This window comes from Camelina sativa, chromosome 5, assembly GCF_000633955.1.
Source record: "Camelina sativa cultivar DH55 chromosome 5, Cs, whole genome shotgun sequence".
Taxonomy (NCBI): Eukaryota; Viridiplantae; Streptophyta; class Magnoliopsida; order Brassicales; family Brassicaceae; genus Camelina; species Camelina sativa.
The window spans coordinates 10,766,548-10,778,226 of NC_025689.1; the positions used below are offsets into that span (position 1 = coordinate 10,766,548).

At 33.1% G+C, this 11,679-nt stretch overlaps 3 protein-coding genes across 3 annotated transcripts; 2 read left to right on the forward strand and 1 right to left on the reverse strand.

Annotated features, from left to right (window-relative positions):
• Nucleotides 970-2,791, forward strand: LOC104749717 (delta-9 acyl-lipid desaturase 2). Its single transcript, XM_019245846.1, has 5 exons — nt 970-1,401; nt 1,550-1,690; nt 1,785-1,925; nt 2,072-2,178; nt 2,379-2,791. The coding sequence occupies exons 1-5, from the start codon at nt 1,072-1,074 to the stop codon at nt 2,575-2,577; spliced, it is 918 nt and encodes a 305-aa protein (XP_019101391.1). The 5' UTR covers nt 970-1,071; the 3' UTR covers nt 2,578-2,791.
• Nucleotides 3,895-6,758, reverse strand: LOC104786484 (hydroxyacylglutathione hydrolase 2, mitochondrial). Its single transcript, XM_010511905.2, has 8 exons — nt 6,479-6,758; nt 5,946-6,116; nt 5,646-5,849; nt 5,415-5,538; nt 4,702-4,802; nt 4,514-4,588; nt 4,320-4,418; nt 3,895-4,216 (listed from the first exon to the last, which is right to left on the reverse strand). Exons 1-8 carry the CDS (start codon nt 6,530-6,532, stop codon nt 4,064-4,066), a joined length of 981 nt encoding a protein of 326 aa, XP_010510207.1. The 5' UTR covers nt 6,533-6,758; the 3' UTR covers nt 3,895-4,063.
• On the forward strand, nt 11,170-11,656 carry LOC104786485. Its single transcript, XM_010511906.2, has one exon. It carries the CDS (start codon nt 11,241-11,243, stop codon nt 11,451-11,453), a length of 213 nt encoding a protein of 70 aa, XP_010510208.1. The 5' UTR covers nt 11,170-11,240; the 3' UTR covers nt 11,454-11,656.

Here is an 11,679-nt window from a genome sequence, read left to right on the forward strand (position 1 = left end):
TGATTTCTTTCCATTTAAAAGACAATTTGACAATCCGTACTCAACCGGAAAGGAATCGATCACGAAGATCTGATAACCCAAACTAGTTAGAAAATAAACTGATTTAGAACTTTTAAATTTATTCTTTTGGTCAAACGTTTAAAATTGTAAAATAAGAATAAAAATATATACATGCTGTTTTAAGAGATCGTATATTTTTTCCTTTTTATATGAATTTGTGGATCAAATGGAAAAGTGTTAAATTAGCGTATCTGAAAAATATCTGTATAATCATTTTTAATTTAACAGTTCATTTTATTTGGGTCAAAATTTATGTACTACTAATTAAGTATTTTTCCGTCAAAATTATATCTTAATATTTGATTTAGCTGTATTAAACGGAATAAAATCAATTATTGGATATAGTTTATTGTATAATAATAATGTAAACTATTATAGCTGGTGTATGTTGACACTTGGGAACCTTAGTTATGTATATTTTGATTTCCCATAGATTATTTTCCAAATATATAAAAAAAAAGCCTAAAAAGAGTATATGCTTAGTACAGCCAGTGAGTTATTCCAATTTTATATTTAAAAGAGAAAAAAAAAAAAAAACTCTGGAAATATGATAACAGTGTCCAGCTACCGAACGTGATTTTTGCCTGTAATCACGTACATCCATAAAGCAATGTATATCATCAAAACAGTAGAATAAGTCAAGATAAATAATATTGAGCCCTGTGTCACCCTTTGCTCTTTACGTTGGGGTTGTGGCATCATCTCCTAAAAATAAACTTTTATATAAATTTACTGGTTCAGAATCAAACAACTTACATATATATCACACTATTGCATGTAACCTATACACCTCAACACCTTACGTGCCAAACTTTGCAACAAATATCATGATATTTATTATTTACCGATCCCATATAGGCAGTGAATAAATTTCTTTAAATATTTCGTAACACTATAAATAACAAGAGAGATCCATCACTTTTTTATTCTCCTCCTCTCCCATTAAGTTATTTTTTTTATCTTCCTCCAACAAAGAGAGAGAACCTAAAAAAAAAGAAGTAGAGATCCGAAATGTCGGTGACGTCGACGGTGGAGGAGAACCACCGGAAAAATCCATCTTCTTCGCCGGTGGAGAAGAAGAAGAGGAGATGGGTGTTTTGGGATAGAAGGTGGAGGAGATTAGATTACGTGAAATTCTCAGCATCTTTCATTGTTCATTCTCTTGCTCTCTTGGCTCCGTTTTATTTCACATGGTCGGCTCTTTGGGTTACGTTTCTGTTTTACACCATCGGTGGTCTTGGTATCACGGTGTCTTATCACCGTAACTTGGCTCACCGCAGTTTCAAAGTCCCTAAATGGCTTGAGTATCTCTTAGCCTATTGTGCCCTTCTCGCTATTCAGGTTCTTAACCCTATCTTTTCTTCTTGTATAAACCATATTAGTAGATCTTGAGATCTTAACTACTACCCTTTTAATTAATTGTACTTTATTTTTATCTACAGATCTAAACCTTTTTTATTTTATTTTAAATATATACTTTTTTTAATAGGGAGATCCGATTGATTGGGTGAGTACTCATCGATACCATCATCAGTTTACTGATTCAGAACGTGATCCTCATAGTCCCAAGGAAGGTTTTTGGTTTAGCCATCTTCTATGGATCTATGACTCTGCCTACCTTGTTTCAAAGGTAATTTTTTTTAATTTATTTATTTTGTTGTAAATAGTGTATTTTTGTTGTTTTTCTCTGTATAACCAAAAAATTAATTAATTAATTAAAACAGTGTGGAAAAAGAGCAAATGTGGAGGATTTGAAGAGGCAGTGGTTTTATAGGTTTCTACAAAAAACTGTGATGTTTCACATTTTAGGATTGGGTTGCATTCTCTTCTTTCTTGGTGGCATGTCCTTCGTTACTTGGGGAATGGTAAATTGAAGAATCTCTATATATTTTTTTTTTTTATATATCCTTAAAAAAAAAAACGTAGTATGTTATAAATTGTATAGAATCAAATTGTAATTAATGGATGTGGTTGGTGTGATTCTTCTTCTTCTTCTTCTTCTTCTCATCAGGGGGTTGGAGCAGCATTGGAAGTGCACGTGACTTGCCTCATTAATTCACTCTGCCATATTTGGGGCACTCGGACATGGAAGACCAATGACACTTCTCGCAATGTTTGGTATGTGTGAATGAATAAAAATATTAATACTAATATTGACATTTTTGGTGTACACTTGAAATAGTAGAATATCTTCTAGTATGACATTTTCCCAAAATACAAGAGCACACATGAACCGTAGACAGCTCATGTTCCCCAAAAAAAAAAAAAAACTCAATAATGTAAATCTTGTTTTTTTTTTTGGTTTTGTTTTCTTGAAGGTGGTTATCGGTATTTTCATTTGGAGAGAGCTGGCACAACAATCATCATGCTTTCGAGTCGTCAGCTAGACAAGGACTTGAATGGTGGCAAATTGACATTTCTTGGTACATTGTTCGGTTTCTTGAAATTATCGGTTTAGCCACCGATGTGAAAGTACCAACGGAGGCTCAACGACGCCGTATGGCTATTGTTCGTTGATAAACTTGCGGGAGCACAAACAAAAAAAAAGAAAAAGAAAAGGGATCTATTTCTTCTATGTAACTAGAATCATTTCTAATCCTAAAAGAGTTATTGTTTTTTTTTCTTTTTTTCTTTTTAAAGTTTTGGGTTAAAGCAAAGAACGTTTCCGATGTGTTTTGGTGTTGGACCAAGTTGATTTAAGATATTTGTCGTACTTTAAATCTTTTTTTTACGTAGTGGGGGGCAATTAATTCGTTAATGACGGTCGCTCTTAATCTATGTGAGAGAGACTACTATTTTAATATACTTAACTCTCGAAAAATATCTAATCGTCGTTTACGAAAAGAAGCAAAGCAAAAAAGAAGGACAGAAGACTTTGTTCAAAAAGGGGTGATATATTGGTTGTTGAAGTTTATAGCCATACAAAATTGTTTTGTTCTTTTTTAATAATAATCCATGTGACTATTTTGCAGAATTTACAATGAAGAAAGAATTACAAAAGCTAAAGAAAAAAAAAATGCAGAGACAGAGACTTTTTCAATGGACGACGAATATATTGGTTTATGTGAATGTTCATTGGCTTTTTGTTATATAAAGATCCAAAGTTTTGATGTAGTAGTAACGTATATATCAATATTATCACCTTTGGCTCTTTGCTCTAACATTGAAGTCGGCACTATTTTTTATAATACAATATATATACACCTTTCTTAACTGTTGGGTTTTCAGTATAAAGAAATGGTACACAAATTTTGTAGACTGCTTAGATTTTCTTGAAATTAGGAAAATATGATTTACCTTTGGATTTTATTCTTGGCGAATAGTAACTTTTTTTTCTCTTTTTGATTCGGGTGTGGTGGTCCTTGGCAACTAAAGAAAAATGTTATTCTATATTCTTGAATTGAATCGAAAATTCGAATTCGAAAAGTAGGGTTAGGTTATTTTCCTTTTTGCTTCTTTAAAGCTATCGTAGTTTTTAGTGACAATGACTAACGTTGAGGCTATCCTAAACGATCAAATCCTACTATATACCTAATCAAACATCGTCAACTCTATCAACCACCAGGTGAAATAAGTGACATCTTCTTTTGGCTCAGCCAAATCAATCTTAGCTGTTAGTTTGTTTCTTTTTTTTTAGGTGTGGTTTACTGCCGATTAGGGGAGATGTAGTTACGACTTACGACGATTACAATGAACAATGCTATTATTATCAAAAGTATTTGAATACTAAAAATATATATATATATATATATATATATATTAACTCCAAGCCACGATTGTAAGTAACAAGTTCGGTAAGTACTTCAATCCAACCAAAATCTAACAGCAACATAATTTTGTGAGTAGGAAAATTAGAATTTTTATGGATAAAAGTTTTTTAAAAAACGAAACCCTTTTCTTTTGGTTTTTTTGCATGTTATAAAAGAAAGTCCAAGTCATCGGGTGCACACATCTGATTTGTGGACTAACAGAAGCAAACCAAAGGTTTACCTCAGAAATAAGCCTAAGCTTTGAAATCATCCTTTGCTTGTCGGATGATCCCTAAAGCTTCTGCTTCATCTGCTGTCTCTGGGATGCGTAAAGCCCGTCGTATATCTGTATTGGAACTACGGAGGAACGGGTTACAAGCTTTCTCCATTTTCAGCGTTGTTGGAATCTGAGGTTTGGCGTAAAAAACAAAGAAGCAACACTAAGTTAACCAAGAACATTGAGAAATTCATAAGGATCATGGGAGAGATGAATCTTGTTTGTCTTTTCACCGTAGGTAATTTCTTGCTACGGAGGTCTGCAACATGAGCTGCATAAGACTGGAGTACTTCATTGTTTGGCTCTAGAGACAACGCAAACTTGGAATTACTCTGCACCCAAACCAAATTTTTTTAAATCATTTGAGGCAACCGTGTTTAGTAAAAAGCTTTTCAACTTAAGACTAGAATACCAAAATGTAACGTACCAATGTATATTCATGACCACAGTATATGCTTGTGTCATCTGGTAAAGATATGATTTTTTGGAGAGAAGCAAGCATCTGCAGAGCAAGTGCAGAGGATAGAAAAAAAACATCATTAACTGATTCAGAGAGTTTCGTTCCAAAAGAAATGTATTTAAGCAGGAAGATAGAGAAAGATATGTAATGTTTACCTGTTTAGGAGTGCCTTCAAAGAGTTTACCACATGATAAGCTGAACAAGGTGTCCCCAGTGAAGATAGCTCGTGATCCTGGAAAGTATAAGCTGATATGGCCTGCAAGTAGAATTACGATAATTAGACCGCAAAGAATAATAATACGCGGGACAACAAGGCTTAAGCGGTATCTATCACCCATAGTTTTACATTTGCACAACAGAAACCATCAAAACCTCCATTGTTGTTGGCTATAGCATATCTCTTTCGAAGAAGAGATAAACAAGACTCTTCTGGTTACAAGGTTTATGATAGAACCCTCATGGTTTCCTTAATACAACCAAGGTACCAACTTATATCCAAGGGATTATTTGAGAGAATCCCAACCTTCTTTAGACCCCTTTAACTCAACAAATTTCCCAATAAGCCGCCACAAGTCAGGTGAAAAGTATTAGAACTCCTGTACGCTTAGATGTCCAATTAACTTGTTTGAACAAGAGAGACAACTCTATCTTCTGTGCCGAGTTAAGAACACATAAGGAGAACACAGTATCTGTAAGGAATCCTCCCAAACTAAAACCAAATCTCCAGTGTCATTCTAAGTTACCCAAATTATATTATTTAGTAAGTGGGAATAATTGAGTAAAATTAAAGGCTTATTGTTGGAATGCAAGAACATGAAGCAATTAAGGTTAAAACGCTTCCAAAGTGAATATGAGAATTCTAAACAACCTTTAGTGTGGCCAGGAGTATCCATAACATGGACTTCATGGCCAGCGAACATCCATTTGTCACCATCCTTCAAGGCTATATCAATTCCAGGAATCCGGTCTTTATCCGCAGCTGAGCCAATCACCTGCATTCCAAAGATGTAACCTTTTGACTAACCTTACAAATTTGTTTGACAAATGTTATCATTGTATACAAGGAGTACAAAAAGTGAAGTTGAAAAAATCTTCCTACCTTTGCACCGTACCTGTCTTTTAATTCCAAATTCCCACCAGTGTGATCATAATGATGATGTGTATTTAATATGTATGTTAGATTTCGACCACTCCTCTTCAAAGAATCGATAACAGGTTCAGCTTCAGAAGGGTCAACTACCCCAACTGTACCAGTATCCTCGTCATGCAATATATAAGCATAGTTATCCTTAAGACAAGGCACCTGGAGGAAAAACACTTGAGAATCATTTTGATTACATGATGACCTACTAAACATAGCATGAAAAACAAACAAATACATATGGTCCGAGGCACACACCAGTTCAATTTGCAAAGAGGAGAGGTTAGAGACACTGCAGAACTTGGAGACACGGATAGATCTACCAGCACCACGCAAAGTCCTAAGAGGTGAAGAGACGAGCTTCATGACTCTGCACACAAGACCCTTTCTGAGGTTAAGCTGTCTCACACATGGCTGGCTTGATAGCTTCTGAAAGCAATAAACAGAGATATGTTACATTCTGCTTTACAAAAATATATATATTCAAACAAGAGGTAACAAACAAGCTTATATGTGCATATATATGTCTACTACAGCTTCAAAACATCTCAAAATCACTAATTTTTAAAAAAACGCAACCTAGTCAAAGCTCTCTCAATACGTTGGAGAACAAAACCAAGGCATGAGAATGAGATTCTCAGAAAACGATCATCAAGAAATTAAGCATATAAAGATCATAAACAAGAAACACAAAAACAAAAAAAAATCAGATATTTCACCTTTTCATGAATCAAATTCGAAAATTTCAGAGAATCGAACAAAAAAAGAAACGAGAAAGAGATGAAACAAACCCCAGAACAGCGAAAGAAGGAGATAGCAGAAGAAGCTTTCGAGATGGCTTGCATCTCTCTCTATATATCGATCAATCGATCGATCTTCAATAGAGAATTGATCTATTGGATGAAAAAGAGTTAATCTTTCGACTCAATCTCCCAGAAAAATTCTCTCTTTTGATCAAAACGATCTTCGAAGAAAATTTTGACGGAGAAAGAGCGACAGAGAGAAGACGAAGAAGAAGAAGAAGAAGCCGTAACACTCGGTAACCGAGTCGAGAGCCTCTCAAGTCTCAATCAATCATCACACAAATTTGTCATATTACAACAATAACCAAACCGGACCGGAACGAACCGTACCATAACTTTTTAAACAGCGATGCATATCATCATTTTATTCTCTGGTTATTTTTTTTTTTTTAGTGTAAGACGTGTCTTCACGACTATAATTAAAATTGGATACAAAAAGGTTATGGGTTTATTTCATTTATAAATAAAAAAAATGAAATCAATTACTATGTTTATAAAAATACACACTTCATTGTAGTAAAGCTTTGAATGATCATAGTATTATTTATTAAACCCTGCGTTTTACATTCCAAAGCATATTTGCTTGCGTTTTGCCGACCAAAAGGCACTCTTTACGTGTAATTTTAAAATTCTAAAAATTGACTTTGATGATTTATGTTCAAATTTACCTGATCATTAACGGTGGAAAACATGTACTATTTCTTAAACCTTACGATGAAATATTTTATAAGCAACGTTTTGAAGTAAAATGACAACATGCATGAATCATGCTTTAGAAAAAGAAAAAAAGGGATCATGGATTCATTGTTCTGATGACACGAGTATATGTGTATCATTAATTAAACTTGTTTTCTTAATTTTTTTTTTAACGTGATTCGATAATTAGTGGACCTATCTATATACGCGTGCGAATTATGCAACATTTAAAAATACCTTACTCTCTCCATTTTGATTTAGGTTTTATATTGGGTACTAGGGTAAGTACCATATACCGTCATACTGATATACGCGTATGCATCTAAACTTAGTTATTAATTTGTCGTCGTTAGCTGAACTGAAGACTTAGAGTTTTAATCGTCTTGTTTAAACATAAATCTAGTAATTGCTGTCCAAACAACATAAAAAACATAAAGCTAGCTAGTAATTGATGGTTTTGTTCTTATAGGTCGACGATGTTGTGGATCTTCAGATTCATAGGATAATGTGCTATCTCGTAACTAGCGGTCTAGCACAAGGAATACGATCGATCGGTCAAACTTTTTGTTGTTGATTAATTCCATTATGTGTCGTACTGTCGTTCATATATATGTTTCAAGCCTCTTCACATATAAAAGTACATATATCCATGCTCACTTGTTTTTGTTTGTGTTCTTTTGTTGTAGTTTTGGGAGGACGACTAGCCAAACTCTTTAGGCCTTAATTATACTCCCTCCGTTTTTAATTACTTGTCATTCTAGAGGTTTTCACACATATTAAGAAAACAGATAAATGTTCTATTATACCCTTGTTAGACTATTAGAATTCTAAAAGATTTAATTTTTTATTTATTTAATAGGGGCAAATAAGATAATTTTATACTAAAAATAACATTAGAAAGCGAAAACGACAATTAAAATGAAACAAAAAATCAGGCTTAGAACGACAAGTATTTTAAAACGGAGGGAGTAACGTATATCCCCCTTGCAAAAAGTACATTTTTTTCCCCTTTACTCTTCCAAAGCATCTTTGCGTTTTGCCGACAAAAAGCACTTTTCATGCAAGTATAAACTGTAATCGACTTAATGTTTTATGTTTACTTTATCATATTGAAATTTTACTATATTAAGCATAAAGCGATCGGGATGTTACAAGAAAAAAAAAAGTCGTATACCTTATGAGTTTAATAAATGATTTTCTAATCAACGTTCCAAAATGAAATTACTGCATGAATCATGATGATTCATACATGACGATGGTTCATACATGACGCGAATATGGCTTTGAATGGGAGGACAGAAAAATAGTAGATCACCTTTAATGTAGTTTTCCTATCACTGAGTTACTATTCAAGAATTTTTTTATTTTTAAAAATTAATGCAGATGAACGGTGTGTAATCCATATTTTTTTTTGTCTTTTTGTGGTAAATGCAGGAGAAATAAATGCAGATCTGATCTACAGCTTTTTTGATGCTGTTCATCCTTGATCTACACTTGAACAGCCAAATATTTGATCTATTTTTATTCTGCTTGATCTGCTTGAACCACTTAGGCCTTGAATGGAGAAAACATATCAGGCAGAACAGATCAAGTGGTTCAAGCAGATCAAGCAGAATAAAAGTAGATAAAATATTTGGTTGTTCAAGTGTAGATCAAAGATGAAAAACATCAAAAAAGCTGTAGACCAGATCTACATGTATTTCTCCTGCATTTACCACAAAAATATAAAAAAAATATGAACTACACACAGTTCATCTGCATTAATTTTTAAAAGTAGAAAAAAATTTGAATGTAACTTAGTGATAAGAGAACTACGTTAAAAGATGATATGCTATTTTTCTGTCATTCCATTCAAAGCTTTAATCTACTTAATCTGCTCCGCCTGATATGCTTTCTCAATTCAAAGCCTATATATGTACTCAAAACTTACGTTTGTCCTTAGATATTTTAAGTTTTGTGGACGCTCCACCACCGTAGACCTATATAAACGCATGCAACTATGCAAGTATGCAACAATTGTAGTTTGTTTCTTATAACTCAAAATAATGTTTTATATACGCATAGTATGCATTTATATGGATACTTATATAATTAACTTCGGATGAAATATATTTTAAACACTGAATTTAAAAATAAACCTAGTAATTAACTGTTTTGCTCTATTATAGGTCGACGTTGTGGAACGAATACGATACTCATTATTCACAGTACTCGCAGTCACATGTAAAAATATGCTATCCTACCTACTTAGGAATAGAATTGGCCTGAAGTTGTCCGGTTGTCGTGTGAATAAGAACTCGTGGTGTAAGGCGAACCGAGTCGTTGTATAACTTTTTTGATTAATTCAAATAAGTGTTGTTCAAGCCGAGTGTTTCTTCACAAATAAAAGTCAATTCTCAAAAAACCCTGTGAGACCAAAATTCCCGAGTCAAATAATTAAACAAACTCTGATGTCTATCTATAATTAAACACACACACTGACACACACACACACGCAATTTTAAGTTATAACCAAAATGGATAAGAAAATAGAAAAAAAAATCAACGTAATGACGGAGTAACCCCTTCGTTTTCTACTCGGTCATTTGCATAATCTCTACCTCCACACGCATAAATTAGTTTCTTTTTACTTTACTACTAGTGAAAATGAAACCAGTGCACACACATGATATATTTTATTATAGATAAATTGAACGTGAGTATGTTTTATAACTCAGTTGGCTACATAATGATGTTTTGTTAAAGTTACGTTATTCACGTTGTGTTTAGCATCTTCAAATATTTTAACGGTAATTTTATATATTTGATGCAAAACGTAAACAAATAATCATATATTTAACTAATTTCATGTTTGAATGCTATGTGGCTATCTATTTGGAACTTTGATTTGATGGTCCACATGCTTTATAAACTTTTGATAAATCAATCCTTTGAAAGTTTTGATGGATTTTCAATATATGGATTTTTTATTAGTAACTTTTTACCGAATGTGATATGTATTAGTATTACCAATTATATGTGTCAGTGTCACCTACCAACGATACAACAAAATGATACCAAATCTGCATCACAATACAAATGGTACGGTAAAAAAAGTGGCGGCACATGCAGTTGTAAAGTTGTAGTGCACAGGAAAATTTTAAATCAGAAGTGACGGTATATTGTGATCTTTCTCGTTGTCATGTTACAAAGTGCATTCTTATATTTGACGATAAATCAAGCAATAATTTCTCGTCATTACGTACATTTAGAAGAAAAAGGATTAAAGAAAAATTTATCATTACATCAATATTCATCCTACAGAATATAAACATATTATGGGGATTTAATAACTCGAAAAGTTAAATTTTACGTACAAAAATTAGAGTGCATTTGTCAACAAGATAATATTTTTATTTATTTATTAATTTTTTTGTTTTGCAGTATTTAACAACTAAGTACATTTTTCGCAGTACGTTTCGGAGTACGTTTTCAACAACTAACCACCATATATATCATTAACAATGGTTTCTTTCAGAATAAAGTTTCAGCAGAAGCTATATCAACTTAAAAAAAAAAAAAATTAAACACTTAATACTTTTGTTAAAGATGAGCGTCTAAAAATATCTCTCTCGAAAGAGTATCGATTTTCACTTTATCACGAAAAGAGATATTTGCATCCCACTACTAAAATCAAAAGCAGAATTTGGTTAGAGACTGAGGTAGCTAGGGCCAAGTCTTGTAGTATATTTTTAGCAAAAGCTCATGGTGGACTTGGCCAAACCGTGTATTAGTGAATTTTCTATTTAAATTTGGTTCAAATTGTTGAAAACGTACGAATTCTTTTGTTAGTAAAGTCAAAGTCAAAGTTCATATATGTGTGTGTGTGTATACATAAACATAAGATAGTGAGACCAATCTTGCACAAGTCAAACAATGACATCTCTGAAACCTTATAAATACGAGTCATAATCAAATCAATTACACATACTAAACAAAAAAGTCCCTACAACTCACCAATAGAAAGCTCATTTTTGTTTATGTTTCTCATTCAAGAAAACATTAAATTCAAAGCATGATGAAGAAACAATTGGTTGTCATAATTATTTTAGTTGTTATGTTCGTTGTTTTCTTGGACGCTACGCAAGTTGAAGCCATGAGGCCTTTCCCGGAGACCGTCGATGAGATCGGGCTTCTGTTTCAGGCGCTGCAAAGAGGTCCGGTCCGTGGCTCTGGTCGGAACGGTTGCACCAATATACCTCGCGGGAAAGGCAGATGCCATAACTGAGAGCTGTCACACGAATCTTTTTTCATCTTCATCATTCTTTGATTCTAATTTTGTGTCCACATTTGTGTGTTACGTACATAAATTACATTTACGTACTTAAACGATAGCTTTAGACTTCGTTTCATGTAAATCAATTTTAATCAACTGAAATTTAATTGGTTTATTAGCGTGTGTACTCTATTATACTAACATCTTTTTCACAATTCACTAATTGGTCAAGAAAATG